General features: G+C 46.6%; 1 protein-coding gene across 4 annotated transcripts in view; it reads right to left on the reverse strand.

The window, feature by feature from the left end:
• The window catches only part of PLXNB3 (plexin B3), a 61,280-nt gene that overhangs the window by 15,212 nt on the left and 27,917 nt on the right, over positions 1 to 18,151 (reverse strand). For all 4 annotated transcript variants that reach the window (XM_061614170.1, XM_061614169.1, XM_061614172.1 and 1 more), the window contains 15 exons: positions 17,887 to 18,038; positions 15,654 to 15,759; positions 14,812 to 14,942; positions 14,522 to 14,698; positions 13,174 to 13,372; positions 12,847 to 13,086; positions 10,561 to 10,722; positions 7,204 to 7,352; positions 6,991 to 7,091; positions 6,081 to 6,298; positions 4,818 to 4,996; positions 4,018 to 4,084; positions 2,059 to 2,380; positions 1,794 to 1,897; positions 1,413 to 1,500 (listed from right to left, as the gene is read on the reverse strand). In XM_061614170.1, coding sequence (XP_061470154.1) covers positions 1,413 to 1,500; positions 1,794 to 1,897; positions 2,059 to 2,380; positions 4,018 to 4,084; positions 4,818 to 4,996; positions 6,081 to 6,298; positions 6,991 to 7,091; positions 7,204 to 7,352; positions 10,561 to 10,722; positions 12,847 to 13,086; positions 13,174 to 13,372; positions 14,522 to 14,698; positions 14,812 to 14,942; positions 15,654 to 15,759; positions 17,887 to 18,038 — 2,395 coding nt within the window. The remainder of the gene's footprint in view (positions 1 to 1,412; positions 1,501 to 1,793; positions 1,898 to 2,058; positions 2,381 to 4,017; positions 4,085 to 4,817; positions 4,997 to 6,080; positions 6,299 to 6,990; positions 7,092 to 7,203; positions 7,353 to 10,560; positions 10,723 to 12,846; positions 13,087 to 13,173; positions 13,373 to 14,521; positions 14,699 to 14,811; positions 14,943 to 15,653; positions 15,760 to 17,886; positions 18,039 to 18,151) is intronic.

Raw genomic sequence — 18,151 nt, forward strand, 5'->3', positions numbered from 1 at the left:
GCCTCTATAAATCTTCACAGGGCAGAAGCTTAGGAACTTTTAATCACGACTAAAACCATGTTCTGCAAAGCACAGAATATGGTTCTATAATGCAGAATCTAAATTGATCCCACCTAAATGATGCTTTCATTTGAAGGGGGGAGTAGAGCAAAGGGAAATTAAACAAGTATCTAGTCCTCCTGGTAGCAAAATAAAAAAAACCACATGTGTTTCTGCCAAAGACCTACAAAAAACCAACACAATCTACACACACACACACACACACACGGGCTTTCGCCAACCAAGGGGCCACCTCACTCTGTCCAAGTAGTTCCAGTCCCTCCCTAAAAAGCATGCAGTCTGTCTTCCTCTGGCCCTGCATTCCACTTGTTGCCACTCCCACATGTATACCAATTTGCTCTTTTCTTTCCTAGACTGAAGGAAGGCTGGAACAAACTCAACCCTCTTGTTTGCACAAGAAAAAGACAAGTACATACACACAAATAAAAATGTTCCCAAGTAATAACTTGCATTATCTTTAACCACAAAAGAAGGAGGAAAGAATCAAAACTGGGAATCTACATGCATGCAATTTTAGAGTCTCCTGCCCTGGATCTTTTCCATTATTACTTCAGGCCAGATAATTAAGGATCTCTACACACATTACAAATAAGAGGCAAAGCACTGCATTCTCTCCCCATCCCACACCCCGTCAGTGTTCCATGAATAGGTAGACTCTGTTCCCCCCAGCATACCCACTGCAATTGGTCTGCACTCCTCACCATTTATACCCAAGGTGAAAACAAGTTACATCTTATAACTCTGTAGTGTACCCACTAAAAGCAAATTAATTTTTAAAAATACTATTTTTAATTGAAGTTTTATCAATGTTACAGATTTTTTTTAAAAAAAGGCAAAGTTGCTGAGTGCAAGTAACTTTTCAGAACTTATTTGCAAGACTAAAAGGAAAAGAAAGCTAAAATTACAAAAGCTGAGTGCAAATAAATCATCTCCACAAACACACCACCTGCCCAGGATCCACTTTTGATATAAAAACAGGAGATTCCACACTCTACGTTGAATGAAGAATGAATGAAGCTGAATGAAGAACTTAGCTAAAGGACATCTGCACAACTCATCAAAATGAATGCAGCCCACCAGCCTTGTGTTGTGATCTGACAGGCATTTGACAACCCCCTCTTCCTTTTTGCAGTCCTTGGCTGCCAAAGCAGGAAGTTTAACAAGCCCCTTGGGAGCTGTTGGGCTGCGCTTGGCTTGGTGGATTTCAGGTTGGGTAGTCCTGAGCAAGTACTCCCAAGTCCTTCCTTCAGCCAAGGCAGGCTACCAGCTTGAAGAGAGGAGGGAAAGAGGAGGATGCTCCACTGCATGAGACAGCAATAGTTCACGGACAAAAGAGAGAGATGGAGACTTACTTTCTCCAGAGAAGAAGTTCTGGCCTGTGCCTTGGGAGATGTCATTGTGAAGGCGGGGGATGAGACCAACTGTGGCCCCATCTGGAACCTGGGGAACAGAGGAAGGAATGCAAACAAGCGATGAAGGAAGGTGAGAAATATCGAGGAAGGTGAGAAATCATTCAGGTAAGAGAATGAAAGTGCCATGATCAGGCACAGGAAGAAGCATTCCCAGCTGCATGTGTGTAAGAACCTAGGAAACTCTTGTCTGAGACAAAACATGGAACCCCAGCATCATGCCAAGAACTTCCTTAATCAGCTAGAGGCTAGTACTCCACACATTCTCTCTCTTCCCCCCGCCCCAACTCCTTCCACTCAACTTTTCCCCACCCACCCCCATACCTTGTAATGCTGTAGTGTGTTAAGCCTCTTCCACTGGTTCTGTGTGACGGAGGTCAGATCCTCATCTGAAAGCGTCAGGTGGCCAGCAACGCCTGAGCGCCACTCTGAGGAATGAAGGAGCGGCAGGTGAGGGCTCCCCACATCTACACCCAGGAGAATTGTATTGTGGCCCTATCTCAAAGTGAGCTAACCACCATTTGGTCTTTCTTTATTCAAAGCCAAGACCCACAGACGGGGGGGAAAGTGCAGGTGGCAGGCCCCTTACCTAAGTCAAGGGAGTGCACAGAAGGGCGCTGGGAGAAAGGCACGCCTTTGTAGACCTGGTCCAAGATCTTCTCCTTCACTTGGGTGATGGTGTCTGTGTCAAGGACACGCGCTGGGATGCGCTGGGTCTCACCCCCACCACCAGAGCCACCCCCTCTCACCAGGACAGTCAGGGTGAGGGGCCGGTATTCCACATCTTCTCGCAGCAGCCGGCCATCATTCAGTGTCCGTTTGGCCTTGCCTGTGACAGCATCTACCGGGCCCTTGTCCACCTGGTACTTAATGGCACGGAAGAGCATGTACAGGGGCTCACCAGCCACCTCCTTCACCAGGAAAAAACAGAGAGAGAGATGGAATGAATAAGAATGAAAATTCAACTCCAGAGTTGCAACAGTCCCTGTTCTGCACCCAGCGAATCCCACACTTGCACAGCTGGAAGGAGGAGCTCCAGAGTGTGACCTTCCAAAGTCCTCATATTTTTCACCAGACCCACATCTGGGCAGTGCATATTCTTGGAAGTTCCAAACAAAGTGCCGGGGGGGGGGGGGGGAGAACACAACTGGTGGTATTGGATGCTTAATTCAGTTCTCAAGAGAATCTCGGCTTTTAAAAAAGAAAGAAAAATCCACCCAAAAAGGACAAGTTCAGAATGTCTGTACCAAGTGTCAGAGAAGAGGGTGACTGGGATTCCTGGTAGTCACAAGGGGCATCAGGGCATCAGTACCCCACATACCTCCTAAACCTATCCTCCTGACTACCAGAAGTAAAATGCATTATGCAAAATAAGCCACAAAGCATGCAGACTGCTTAGTTTGCATAAATTACACAGAGTAAAAGAGCTCCACTTTTCTTAGTGCAGAACTTTGGTGTCTTGGCATCCAGTGCTGGGCTGGCTTATTTTTTTGAACAGAGTATATACATTTCTGACCAGCACGAGAAGGCTGGAGTGTAGTATTTTATACAGTAGGTTGGGGAATCTGGGGGGTGGGGGAGAGGAAGAGAAGGGAAATAGGGAATGCACACATAGGCCAGACAGACAAACATACGTTTGTGGTGGATTTTGCTTTTCTGTACTACAATCTAGGTGAAATCCTTTGGCTACTCAAGTACAGCAGATGGATGGATGGGAGTCAAGAAAAGGGAAACAGGCAAGGCAGTGGAAAAGATTTTGTAGGAAGGCAGGGGAGGGTGAATCAGGGACCAAGGGACCAAGGCCAACAGGCATGGTGGGGTTGGCAGGCACCAGAGGCAGCCCTATCATCAAGCAAGGTGATGCAGCTACTCAAGTGATGGATTTTGGGTAGGAGACAGGCAGATGGGAACAATCCACTGAGATGTTTTCCTACATAAGCCCTTTAAAAGCCAACATGGCATCATAGGTAGACTTACTGAGATTCAGTTTCAAAATTCCCATTCAGCTACAAGTTTTAGAGGGTGACCTTGGGCCATTCACTATCTCACTCAGCTCTACCTTCCTCACCGGGCCATCGAGAGGATAAAAAGAGGGTGGGTGTGGGGAAACCACATGTGCCTTTTTGAGCTCTTTTGATGAAGGGCAGTATAAAAATGCAAGAAACAGAAGAATACATTCACTTGCATAAGGTGGATTGTGCTCTGGTTCTGAATTCAAGGGCGCTCGGGCAGGGTCTTAGTTGGATTTGTTTGCCTCAAGCACCAAAATGACTTAAACCAGCCCTGGCTGGCCTAGTTATGGAACTAGAGACTGTGATAAAAAGGCACCCCCCATGAAGCCTCAGCAAGTCACAGGACTAAGCAGGAACTGTAAACAGGAGGGAAAGCACTACTGGTAAAATCCTGCTTAAGGTACCAACATCCAAGGTTAGGGGTGTTACCTGCTCCCATCTTCTTCCCATCAACCAGACCTTCTTTTCCCTCCTCCCTCCCCCCACTTCCTGTCTTAGACCTAGAAAGCATAATCTAGGCATGCTGCACAGCTTACCCTGAGATAGGAGTAGAGACAGATGGACATCCAGTTGGTCAGGAGTTTCTCCACCATGGTCTCTGTCCTGCAGGATAGTCGAGGAGCTAAGCAGAGTTGTTTCTGAGATATGTCTCCCTCCCCCTCATGCCTAGGTTTGCTATCAGCTCTAACATAAAGATAGTGCTAGCTATCCTTTGTCCACAATGCCTGACGTTTTGAATTCAAAACTCTGTTCTGCAGAACAAATGTAAAGTTAAGTAAATCAGTTTCAGTAGAATGGTTTTGATATCAAAACTTCTGGTACCTTAAAGGGAGTAGGCTGTTTTTCTTTTTACCAGTACTAAGGTCCCAAATTTAATTGTTGGTATTTTAAAAGAACATCAGGACAGTGCCACTGAACATGTACAGAGTGCTTAAAGGAACTCGTTTCTGTCTGCAAGCATAGCAAAGTATAAATATTTTAGGGTAAAGCAGCAAAAAAAAGTTTTCAAAGAACTCCTGATCTCCACTTTGTTTCAGCATTTACTATCTGTGACGTTCTCGTTTAAGCCTTAATTACCTTATGGACATGCGCTAACAGCAAAGTATACGAGATATTGTTTTTGACAATGCATCCTCTGGTTCTGTCAACTAGCCAGGGGGATTAATTCTGGCCAGGCAAATAAATAGATGCATCCAAGTGTGAATGGATCCGTACCCCAGGGATGGGATAGGGAGAAAGTGCCTATGGAAATGTCTTGAAACAGGGACATTTCCATCACCCCCAGCCCCTACATTCCTTAAAATGGCATGACTCCCTGCAACCCCAGGGGGCCTACCTGCGAAGCATGAGCTTGGCATTGCGGGCAACGCAGTGAGCAGCCAGATCACTCAGCAGGGTCTGCATGATGTCTGTCAGGTATTCCAGGCGCCCATGAAGAGCCAATGAGAGCAGTGATGCTGCATGACATCGATCCCGCTGCGAGAAGGTAGGCTGGGCCTCCAGTGTACGGATTAACTGGGAAGGGCACAGAAAGCATGTCATCACCTCCCCTACCAGAATCCCCACCCTGCACTAAAGCCCATTCAGTTCCACTCCCTTCCCACAGCTAGAAACAGAACTCAGGGCAGATCTTTGTGTCGTCTTCTTCATCCATTCATACAACAGAACAACAGCCCTAGACACCAGCACACACAAAACCCTCTAGCATAGGAAAGGGAAAGCTGTGGTCCTCCAATTGTCGCTAGATTACAACTCCCATCATTCCTGACCACTGGGCCATGCTGGCTGGGGTTGATGGAAGTTGGAGTCCACTTGGAGAGCACCAGGTTCCCCATGAACTAGGAGGTCCCAGATTACAACTCCTAGAGGTTAGCGCTGTACATTTACATTGCCTAAATTAAATGCAGGAGGTGACACCAGCAGCTCCACCCCACTTGGGGCCTTTCCATTCCCCTCCCCTCTCCCACCTACTATTCAGTGCAACTAGAGCTGTGCTCCTTAAGAGTAGATGTAGGTGCCTCGTCTCACAGTGTATCTGGAAATACTGAGCTCTATAGCCCAGCTCTATGAAATAACCTCACATTCCTCTGTCTCTATACACACACACAAATCCAAAACTCTCCACTTACAGCAGGGATGGGGAACCTTTTGTCAGCCCAAGAGCTACATTCCCTTCTGGGCAACCTTCCAAGGGCCAGAGGCCAGTGGTGGGCAAGGCCAGAGGCAAGAAGTGGGTAAAGCAATGAATGTAAACATAACCTCTGTACAGCAGGTTAGCTTCTACAAACACTCACAGGGCCTCCATCCCGACAAGCAAGAGGCATCATCAGAGTTCAAAGACACATCCCAGCTAGGCATAAGCACTTGGGGAGTGAAGGGGGGGGCAGTGAGGGTGTGGCCTGGGGAGAGTTCCAAGGACCAAACCAAGAGGCCTGGAGGGCCACATTTGAGGTTCCCCATGCCTGACTTACAGGATAACCTCTTCCCGTACCCCCTGTCCAAGAGTGGCATAGGATCTACTCTCTAGCTCAGCCACTTTCCAGAATCTACTTCTATTATTATGATGATCACCACCACTACTACTCCCCGGAGTGCCCACCGTCAGCAGGAAGACTTTGCTATTCAGCAGATTGGAGAGCTGCCCCAGGCCCTGCTCCACCGTGGCACGGCGCCCCTCAGGCAGGTCCAACACAGTCCGCAATGGCACATCCCCCTGAGCCGGGAAGAAGACACGCTGGGTGTAGGTATTGTAGTCCAGGAACGGGATCCCCAAGCCCTCCAGCTCCCCGCTCAGGTCGGTCATTTCCGTCATGAGGTCTGAAGCAACCAGCACACAGCGTGAGGAGGTAAGAAGGGAGGGGCCAAGGAGAGAAGAAAAGGAAGAGTTAACAATATCCAGCTATTCACATTAGTAAAAAAAAAAAAGTTGAATACATTTCTTTACCCCAAAATATAGCTATTTCCTATGTCAGCAAAAATCCTTCTGCAATCCATCTCAAATAGCTTCCTTTATGAAATTCTGGAAATATCTCCTTTCAGGAAATACCCTTCTGACTCCCTCTCATCGAGGACTGCCACTTCTTTTATTTATTTGAGGCATTTATATATTGCTTTCACAGGCTCTGTTCCTATGTGTTCAAAACTAGGGATAGACAACCTCTGGTCTTCTAGATGAGCTAGTGTGGTGCAGTGGTTAGTGTCAGATTGGGACCTGGGAAACCAGGGTTCAAAACCCTACTTGGCCATGAAGGTCACTGGGTGACCCTGGGCCACTCACTGCCTCACAGCCAAACCTACCTCACAGGGGTTGTTGTGAGGATAAAAGTGTGTGGGGGGGGGAGGAACATGCCTGTATAACACCTTGAGTTCCTTGATCATTGTGCATTTAGAAAATCAGAATACACAGGCATGCTCCTTACTTCCTCTGCACCCCCCATCATCTTCTCTGTGCTTTCCTGCCCATTGTTCAGAATCATCTCCTCCTCGCTCACCCCATTCTCATTCCATACCAGTGAATTCTTTGCGGCACTGGTCCCCAACGCTGATCTCCATGTTCTCGAGTTGCACCAGCACTTTCTTGTAATCTCGCAGGGCTTGCTTGCTCTTCCGCCTGCCCAGATGAGGGGAGACACACAGTTTTCACAGAAGCAAGGATGGGGTGAAGGAAACAAGGCCATTTCCCTCCCTGCACATCCCTCCCCTTGAAGCATCATAATGTTTACCTATACATTAGGATGAGAAGAAGCACTACAAAAGCCAGCACTGCTGCTCCCACCCCCAGCCCAATTTGGGCTTCAGGTGGGAAACGGGATGGTGGCTCAGTGTCATAGCGAACTCGGCCGAGATCCAGGCGCAAGTTTCCCATCTGTACCTGTAAAGTGGCAACAACACAGAAGGTTGATTCCAGAGAGGTAGCTGTATTTGTCTATAGCACCGAAACAACAAAGTCTTGCAGCACCTAAAAAAACTAACAAATATACTGGAGCCTTTGTGAGACAAAGTCCAGTTCATTTGGTCCATGAACTGGACCTCTAAATTAGTCACCTTAGATCATTATAGAAAGCCAATAAGCTGGAGACTCTCAGCTCTTTTCTCCTGTTCATCCTGTATATCAGGGATGGGGAACCTATAGCCTTCCAGATGCTGTTAAACTCCCAACTCCCATCATCCCAGACCACTGGCCCTGCTGGCTGGGGCTGATGGAGTCCAACAGTATCTGTAGCGACCATTTGCTATTTCTAGTACTCAGTCATAGAGCTAATGACAGTCCAGCAGTGCACAGTCAGTGCATCTTGATATTCAATATGGAAATAAAGTGGAAGGAAGAGGATCCAATCCAATAAATTGAAATATATGCTTCATTTTGTAATCAGAACAATGAAGGGTTGAGGTCACAAAATAATATCTGATCTTACATAAAACTAGGAGTCGTTTTCATATCTGCTTTATAAAATATTTCTATCTGAAATATAGGAGAAGCAAAAATAGGTTTCCATGGCCATTTCACAGGGATAAAAGCTGTTTCATTCCTTAAAGTTTTCATAGAGCTTAAACCAGCAAAAGGGGAAAAAAACCCGAAGGTATATTACAGGTGCACAAAAAATGGACACAAACAAGTGAAAATGCATTTTAAGAGGAAACATTTAAACTACTGTACTTCAGCCATTTCTCATTCAAACTTTGTATAATGAGAATATCTTGTGTCTCTCACCTGCAGATTGTGTGTACAAAATGCCATGCAGGTTAAAAAAACCAAACACTTCCCAACAGTAAAGCAAACAAATACCCCTCATATAGCTTCAAAAGAAATAGATAAACATATTATAATTACACCACATCTAGTAAGAGATAAAGCAAAATTGAATTCTTCCTTCCAGTCTGTAATTCGTGTGCCTGTTTCTTTCCTACAAAGTGTAGCTGCATTCAGAGCCACATTTTTTTTAAAAAAAACCCACATACAAGTAGCAAGAGAAGGACTCTCAGCATATTGTGTCAAGTACAGGGAGGGGCATGCCAAGGGTTCAAACATAGGGCCTTTGGTGCGCTCCCTAGAAAACTGGTTCTCTCCCAAATGCTTCCAAAATAATTGATGTCACAGGTACAAATGCAAAAAAGAACAACTAATGCCACACTCCTTTGCCATTTGGGAAGTGAACTTTAGTTTATAGAATCATAGAATAATAGAGCTGGAAGGGGCCTATAAGACCATCAAGTCCACCCCCCTGCGCAATGCAGGAATCCAAATCAAAGCATTCCCGACAGATGGCTGTCCAGCTGCTCTTGAATGCCTCCAGTGTTGGAGAGCCCACTACCTCTCTACTTTTCACCAGCCTGGTGTCCTCTAGGTGTTTTGGACTACAGCTCTCATTAACCATGAGCCAGCACTAGAACTGTGCAGGCTAGGGCTGATGGGAACTGTGGTACAGAATATCTGGGGGGCACCAGGTTGGCAAAGGCTGCATTAAACACAGATCTCACAGGTTATCTAGAAATACCCCAGTGCACCTCTTTATCATGGTGCATGCAGCTTGGATGCTAGTGCTTTTGAAATGTTGCTATTGCCCCTCTCCATTTTTGCATATGACAAATGATCAATATGCTTGATGCCATCTACCAAGCATTGGATTTTAGTATCTAGGAATGTCTAATATTTTCTAGCTATGAAGATCAGACTAATAAATTGACTTAATAAATTTAATAAAAACAGTAAGTATTTTCCCTAAAAACTGAGGATACTGAGGACCCTCAAGGTACTTGTGACTTGCCTTCTGCCTTGGACAACCCACCTGCTTTGCAGTTCAGCCATTGAAGCTCTGGAACACCCAAAGATGAGGAGATCATCTGGTCTCCAGCAGAACTTCCAGGTTGTGTTCCTGAAACCACCTTGGAGCTAACTGTGGAAGGTGAACCTGTTTTCTAGCCAGTGATATGATAGGAGCTGCTCCTCTAATAGATAGTTTGAGCAAGACCCCACAGCACAACCTTTAGAATCAAGACATGATTCTAAATGATTCCCTTGGTGAACGCTGACTTTTATACTGTGTTTATGTATATGTTTATGTATATGGATATTGTTTATGTTTGCTTTGTAAATTAATTTGATTTTTTTAATTGTACCTTGTGTAATCTATTGTAAACCGCTTTGAGATCTTTTAGATAGTAAGCGGTCTATAAATGGAAATAAATAATAAATAAATAAATAGGTAATTGGTTCCATTGTCGTATGGCTCTAACAGTCAGGAAGTTTTTCCTGATGTCCAGTCAATCTGGCTTCCTGCAACTTGAGCCCATTATTCCGTGTCCTGCACTCTGGGATGATCGAGACGAGTTCTCCTCTACTCCCATCCCCCACCCACCTTATTCAACCAAGTATTAGCAGGGCATTGATCCCACACAGGGCACGTCCTCAGAGTGTGCGAGAGCAAGCTCCACCTCCACCTCAGGGTTTAGCAGCACTGATCCCAATCAACCACCAAGTGAATTTGGCTTGAAGCAGGGAAAGAAAGGACGCATGTGAGGACCGCACAGCTCAATTCACCATCCCCCTAATTCCTTTATACTCACAGTAAGGCCATATAAAGGACTGCAAAAAAGATCTTTAAGGATATATTTACACGACATACTTAAACCATTTCAAGTCACTCCCTCTACCCAGGGAATTGTTTATAAGGGGTAGGGATCTCAGGTTTCTCAGCACCAGCAACAAATTACCAGGAAGGAAGCCATGGCAGTTAACACAGGCATAAGCCAATATAATATTATTCTGCAGGTCTTTACTTCTTGTGCATGCTTTATGGGTGGAGTGAGAAAACTAATCTGTAGTAGCTACTGACAGTACAGAATCGTTTGTCATTATGCAAACTACAAGGGTGTGACCTTGTCTATGTACTTTAAACAAGTTATGTACCTAGTAAGAGAAAGAGAGAGTTTTGCCTGGCAAGATCAGAGACTACACAAAATATCTTTCAAAACTTTCAGGAGACGAAGAACCTTCCCCATTGTGTGAGGGAATCAGGTGCGGGCTACTTCCTGCATGCATCTTATAGCCCCCTTCTCACCAACCCACTTCCTGAACTCACAATGAACTCCGGTAGCACTGAGGAAGAGTTAAGTGGCTGTGGGGGCTTCAGGGGAGGCTCACAGTACAAGTGAGTAAGCGTCAGAGTCTTGACGGTACAGGCACTGTTGCCGATGATGACCCTCACTTCATTCTTGCTGATGCCAAGGGTCAAGCCTTCTCCCTACAGGAGTGCATAAAGAGAAACAGAGGCAAAAGGTGCAATTCTCTGTATGTACACACAAGCTGAGGCAGTGCTGTGGGGTAACATAATCCTGAATCTCTTGGCATCTAAGTTGAACAGTGTACCACATGTCCAAGTCCAAGAAAAACAAATCCCTGTGTATTTCATGACCAAGCATAGACACACCTGGGCAACTGTCCCCTCCATCCCAACTAAAAAAAAAAAAAGGCATTTAATCAAAGAGTTCTTTAAAAGCAGAACAAAGAAGGCAATGACTCTACATGCTAATAGTTAAAAGAAGTCAGAACAGGCCTTTACAACTTGTGACCCACCAGGCCAAATGCAGCCTGCCAGCAAGCCATATAAAAGAGCTCACAAGGAACTCAAAAAACCTACTAGTTTTGCTGCCTGCCTGGGACTGCCCCCACCCCATCAAATGGAGGATGGCTGAGTGGATCGCAGGTCACCAAGAAATGGCTGTTTGGCTGCATTCAACAGGTCGGATTCAAGTTCTGCAGGTATGAATTACACTAGTGTTTTCTAAACATACACATTCATTCTTGAACAGGTAGTAGAATAATGGGAAGCCACCTTCCTTGAAACAGTACGAAAGCCCAATTAGTATCACCTCCTAGCCAGGGCCGGCTCCAGGCATACTGAGGCCCTTGTGCTCCAGCCTGTCCCGGGCCCCGGCACATGCTCCCGTGGATCGCACCGCCCACCGTTACCTCGCTCCACCAATCTTTCTGTCCTGTATTTTCAGGCTGCATGTGCATGGCTGCCCTTAATCAAGATGGCGGCTAAGGTTTCCCTAAGGGGCTGAAGCCTCCACCGCCATTTTAGTTGATGGCATGCATGCATGCTGGGCACATGCAGGGCTGCCATCAACCAAGATGGCAGCAGACGCTTCACCCTCATAGGGAAACCTCAGCTGCCATCTTGGTTAAGGGTAGCGCTGCACACGCAGCCAGAAAACACAAGAAAGGTAGACGGAGCGAGAGAATGGGCGGGTGAAGCGAGAGAACGGGCAGGTGGTGCAATCCAGAGCAGCGATTCTTCCGTGGATCACAGAAGGGGAGCGCTACTCCCCCACCCTAGAGAGGGGCTCTTCAGAGGCAGCTCCAGGCCACGCGGCCCTTGGTCAGGGCCCAACCTTGCTGCCCTTTAGAGCCAGCCCTGCTTCTATCCCCCTGACCTTCCTTTACCCAGTCAACTAGGGACCAAGTCTACAGAGCTGGGAAAAGTTACTTTTTTGAACTACAACTCCCATCAGCCCCAGCCAGTGTGGCCACTGGATTGAGCTGATGGGAGTTGTAGTTCAAAAAAGTAACTTTTCCAAGCTCTACCAGGGATTGTGATGCCGCTAATGTTGATGATTCAAGGAATCCCTCTTGCCCTTCAGCTGTAGAGCAGGTTGCATTATGGAATTCCAGTGCACTCTTATACCCGGCCCCTTGGAATGATATCCCTGCCCATGTTGTTCAAGGTGCAGGTGGTGGAATCAAGACCACTTCATTGCAATCTGGTGCTGATCAATTAACTCCATCTGTTCAATGAATCCACATAGAGGGAATTGTAGAAGTTTTGCAGGCACTACTTTATTTCATTTTTGTATTCATTATATTTATATCCCACCTTTCCTCCAGAGCTTCAGGTGGTGTACATGGTTCTCCTTTCCCTCCTCATTTTATTCACACAACAACTCTGTGAGGTAAATTAGGCTGAGAGCTAGTGACTGGCCCAAGGTCACCCAGCAAATTTCATAGCTGAGTGTGGATTTGAACCCCTGTCAGGGAGGCCCTAGTCTGACACTCTAACCCAGTGTTTGTCAACCGGTGTGCCTCCAGACGTTGTTGGACCACAATTCCCATCTTTCCTGACCATTGGCAATGCTGGCTGAGGCTGATGGGAGTTGTGGTCCAACAACATCTGGAGGCACCAGTTGAGAAACACTGCTCTAACCACTACACCACGCTGGCAGAAGCATAAAGCGAGTGTAAGGGTGGCAAAAGTTCCACTTGGTATCACTATGCTAGGAAGCAAAGGAGTGATGACTAAATCCTAGGAGCTCCATCCCTCGCCTCTAGGGCCTTCCCGCACCTTCATATGGTTCTGCCTGCTCACCTCTATGTCCAAGACATTGCCAGGCTTAAGACTGAAAGGATGCCCAGTGGAATCCCGTCCAGGCCAGCGTAGATGGGGATTAGGCTTGTAGGAGAAATTCTGGCCCCCGCTGGCACTGTTAAAGGGGACACGGAGTCCATCCAGCTCGAAAAGAAGGTCACGGAAGAGGGCATTGGGTGGCACAGCTGGTGACGGGCAGAGGAGGAGAGTGGATGAATTGGCACAGCAAGGTTCTGAGCACTGTGGGTACACAAGTGGATCAAAATGTGTGTATGTGAGAGAGACAGAGAGACTACTACTAAATCAGAATCCCCCCCCTGCACTCACCTCCAACAAGTCTCCCACCTCAGCACAGGGGTGTGGTGGAACTGGGGTCAGAGGGATGTGGGGGTCCTGCAAGGAGTCACATGCTCTTTTCTTCCGGCTGCGTCTGCTTTCCATCTCCTCTGGCTCCAGGATAGCTTTGATAACTGGCTGCTGCACCACATCCAAATTAATCCCTTTCACATAGATGATCCGTCCGCCCCTGAGGAAACCCAGCATCCAAGAAGGTGAAAATCAGCTTTGGAAGGGGGCATGTCAGTCTTATGTCCCCCCCACCCCCCAGTTTGACTCAGACACTATGATCATTAGAAGAGCCCTGCTGGATCAGACTACAAAGCTCTGTCTAATCCAGCATTCTGTTCTCACAGCAGCCAACCAGGTACCTAAGGGAAGATCACAATTAAAGAGCCCACAAGTGTCCAAACCGGGCCTTATCTTGGAAGTCCTCCATGGCTTTGTCCCCATCTCCCCTCATATTTCACCCTTAGATGCCCTGCTCTCTTAAAGAGCTCTGCTCTTCTCCCTTCCTGCCCTTTAAGCATGGGAATTTCCTCCAAAAACATCTAGCATAGCTCCACCTTTCTCTTCCTTCAGAACCAAGCTTAAAACCTCACCCTTTGGGCTAACCCTTTACTGATCATCCTCAAGGAAACCCAAAGGCCCACAGCCACATTTGCATATATTTGTTCTGAAATCTCTGCATCTGGTTCAAAATGTAGGGCCTAACTAGAAAAGACAGTATACATATAGTTAGTTCTTGCTTGGCTGATGAAATATGCCAATGCCTGTGTGTGCATGTGTTGATTTGTACCAAGTCTCCCTGGCACGATGTTACTGATCCAGCTTCCCCCCCCCCAGTGCTCACAATTTTTTTAAAAAAACCAGCCCAGACATGCATGGGCTAAAGATGCAAATAACAACACTTCCAGTTTGGCCCTTAGACTATAAGTTCTGCAGGGAAGGACTCATTGTTTCTTATGCACACTTATGCCATTATTATTATTAAATATTACAAATGTGGGGCAGCAATGTTTGGTCATTAATGGATCAATCAACTAAAAACATTTTGATGGACTCTATAAGATGCCTCCAATTATTTAATAATTGTATTTGTTTTTAAAAAAAGAGACAATGGCAAGGGCAGTTCCCCCCTCCTCTACCTCTTGTCAGAGGGGAAGCCTTTTCAAAAAGAGAAAAGATTATGCCTGCTGGGATGAACATTTCGTCTTTCTGCACAACTATAGTTTTAACCCATGCAAACTCACATCGATTCAATTGATCCAATCAATCAAGGTTTTCTTTAATCAGGTGACAGCCCTAATCATTCCCCCTCCCCTGCATCTTCTTTTACCCATGGAAGCTGGTGGCTGGGGAAGCCCCAGTGAACTGTGGGTTGGGTGTATAACGGAAGGTCTTCTCCTGCAGTTGGCGCTCTGCCCCTTCATACTGGACCCAGACAGATGCCTCTTGTGGCTTGAGGCTGACACTGGTACGGCAGACAATGGCCCCTGGCTCCACAGGTTCCTCGCTGTTGGGACAGCAAAGAGCTCAACTGAAATTTTTGGGCACGTCTGTTACAGAAAGAACAACAAAGGTGGGAGGGTCAACACTTGGGGAGATAAAAGAAGCTGCACCACTTACAGGATGCAGGGCAGGCCCCCTACATAGGCAGCAATCTCAGTGCCTGTCAGAAGCTCCTCCCCAGTGATGGTGACTCGAGTGCCCCCAGCCATGGGGCCAAGCTTGGGGTGCAGATCAAGAAGGGTGGGATCCTGAGGAGAGAAGCACCTATTAGGCCTATAGACAGTGGTAGGGTTCGCATGACAGACTAAACCATTGTTTAGCAAGACATACACAGGCAGGCAGGAACCGCCACAAATCTCAGGCTTGCCTGCTCCTCTCTCCCCTCCCCTCCTTCTCTCAAGCAGCACGAAGGAAGACTTCAGCAGCTTTTGATTTCACTTTCCCTCTGTCTTGTCTTGCTGCCTGAACCAAAGATCACAGTTTATGACAAATTCTTCCAAGTTACAAAACAAGCCCACTCCAAAGTGTTTCTGAAGCTGTCTTGGTAAACTAACTAGAGCTTCTTGTAAACCATGATCCCTGGCTTGGACAACATGACAAGCCAACATTCAGTGAAAGTGAGGTGAGGTAAAAAAAGCTGCAAAAGCCTCCTTCCAGCCACACAGGAAGAAGGGTAAGCAGGGTGAGCATTCAAGCTCCAGGCTTGCAGCAGTTCATTCCTGTTCATGCCTGTCTGGCTAAACCATGGCTTAATGGGACATGCAGACCAGTGAAGGGCTTGTGGGTGTTCACAGCATCTGACTTTTTCCTCCCACATCCCACCCAGGTAGAGAGCAACGTGGGAAGTTTACAGTGTCAGAAAACCACTGGGAGCAAGCACAATTATTTCTTAACTCTGCCCTTCCTTGACCCATCCTTGGACATCCACCCATTCACCCCGTCCTTTGTCAGACACTGACCTGATAGGTGAAGTGACTCACAGAAATCCCTGGTGGACGGTCTCCTACAGTGACCTGAACAGGGCCAGATAACCCACGCTTTCCAGGAGATGCATCACAGACAATCCTGTAAGGAATAGCAGAAAGGCCCTCTCATGGAACAGCCTGTAGAAATATGTTTGAAGAGCAAGGGCAAAAAGTGAACAAGGTAGAGCCTGTGGTCCCTTGTTAGAAATGGTTAGAATGTGGGGAAGGACCGTAGCTCAGTGGAAGAGAATCCTAGAGTTGGAAGGGGCCTTGTAGGCCATCGAGTCCAACCCCCTGCTCACAGCAGGAAATCCACAGCTAGAGCATCTCCCGCAGATAGCTGTCCAGCCTCTGCTTGAAGACATCCAGCGAAGGGGATCCCACCACCTCCCTAGGCAGTCGGTTCCATTGCCGAACCGCCCTTACTGTCAAGAAGTTCCTTCTAATGTCCAATCTGAATCTACGCTCCTGCAACTTAAAACCATTAGACCTAGTCCTACCCTCTGGGGCAGCAGAGAACAAATCTGTACCCTCCTCTATGTGACAGCCCTTCAGGTACTTAAAGAGTGCAATCATGTCACCCCTCAGCCTTCTCTTCACCAGACTGAACATGCCAAGTTTCTTCAACCTTTCCTCATAAGACTTGTTCTCCATACCGGCTATCATCCTCGTCGCCCTCTTCTGAACCCGCTCTAACTTGTCTTGTCTAACTGCCCTGCATGCAGAAGGTTCCAGGTTCAATCTCTGGTATCTCCAGGTAGGTCTGGAAGAGACCCCTGCCTGAAACTCTGGAGAGCCACTGCCAGTCAGCGTAGACAATACTAAGCTAGATGGACCAATAGTCTGACTCAGTATGAGACAGCTTCCTATGTCTTTTAAAAAACATTTTCAAGTCCTTATGGTGGCCAAATTAACCTATACTAAAATATCAGCAACAAATGATAGCTGGATTTCCTATGTTTTACAGTTCTTGAGGCTAGCATGTTTGACTTGAACATGAGGGACCAGAGTTCATGTTTAGCTCACATACAGATCCAGGGAGTGGTGCTAGGCCAAGCTTTCTATTTTGCTCTCATCCCTCCATCTGAAAAGGGGGGAGGGCTGTGACTGACCTACCTGAATGCTGAAGACATTCCTCCTTACCCTGGCATTTGACACCTGAGACGTGTATTTTTAGAACCCACCCTATTTTGGGACTTTAGGTTGTTTTAAATTGTTTTTAATGTATTTTTAAATTGTCGTAACCCATCCTGGGACCTTTGGGTGAAGAGCAGGCAATAAATGATGATGATAATGATAATACCTCACAAGGCTGGCAAGGAGGAATGCCATAAAAGAACCCTAGGTCTTCAGAGATGCTGTAGAAACCATTGCCTTCTCTACAAGAAAATGCTAAAGAATGGGGCCTTTTTAGTTCAGAAAAAATTATTAAAGAGGGACAGGATGAAGGCTTATAAATTATGGATTGGGTAGAGAAAGTGGAACAAGACATTTTTTCCCTCTCCCCTTAGAACTAGAATTCAGTGTCATCCGATAAAACTGGCCGGCAGCAGGTTCAGGACAGGCCAAAGAAAGTACAACATGCAATTCATTTATGGAATTTGTTGCCACTAGATGCAGATATGGCCACTACCTTAGTAGGCTTTACCAAGAGGACTAGACACAAATTCATTGGAGGAAGGGAGCTCTAACAGTGTCTGAGCCGTGATGCCTATATGGAAACTCCCAGTTCGGAAGCCTCAAAGCCCTGAGCCTCAGTTGCTAGGGAGAGGGGCTACTGCCTCCATGCTCTGCTGGTGGGTTTCCCTGGCCGCTGTGGGGAAGAAATCAAGTTGCTAGACCTTGTTTGAATTATGTTGCATGAATTAGCTCAATTAGCTTATATACACTGCCCCGGAATCTTTTGAGGAAGGCTGGTGAAGAAATATGAAAAATAAATAAAATAGACGACTGGTCTGATCCAGCAAGGATGGATCCAGAGACTGGTTGAGACTTTTCATATTTTCATGAAAATCACAAGATTTTCAGCTGATATCATCCACCACAGTAAATAAAACTGAAATGCAAGTCAGTGCAACAAAATATGTACGTTAGCTACAACTCTCTAGCTTAGGATTGGTTGCTCCCTGTAGCCCTGAACAAGAAGGAGCTGGCCGCTTCTGGTTTTCTGAGAGATTAAGGTGTGTTATGGGGGGACGGAACGCATCCTTCTGCCGGGACTCCTTACCGAGTAGATACTAGATACTGGGTTGGATCAGGGATGCATGGCAGCCCAGCCACAGTCACAGTGTTGGCCACATCCTTAAAGTGACGACCCAGGTTTGACCCTGTCACTGTGACTGATATGCCGCCCTCCAAGGGCCCGGTGACAGGGTGAATCTAGAAAACAGGAATATTTCATTAACAATATATATATGTTGGTCAATAACAATGTTCTCTGGGCAGCTTACAAACAATACAACACAATAATAATCACAGAATGAAAACAACAA

Source organism: Rhineura floridana, chromosome 3 (assembly GCF_030035675.1).
Source record: "Rhineura floridana isolate rRhiFlo1 chromosome 3, rRhiFlo1.hap2, whole genome shotgun sequence".
NCBI lineage: Eukaryota > Metazoa > Chordata > Lepidosauria > Squamata > Rhineuridae > Rhineura > Rhineura floridana.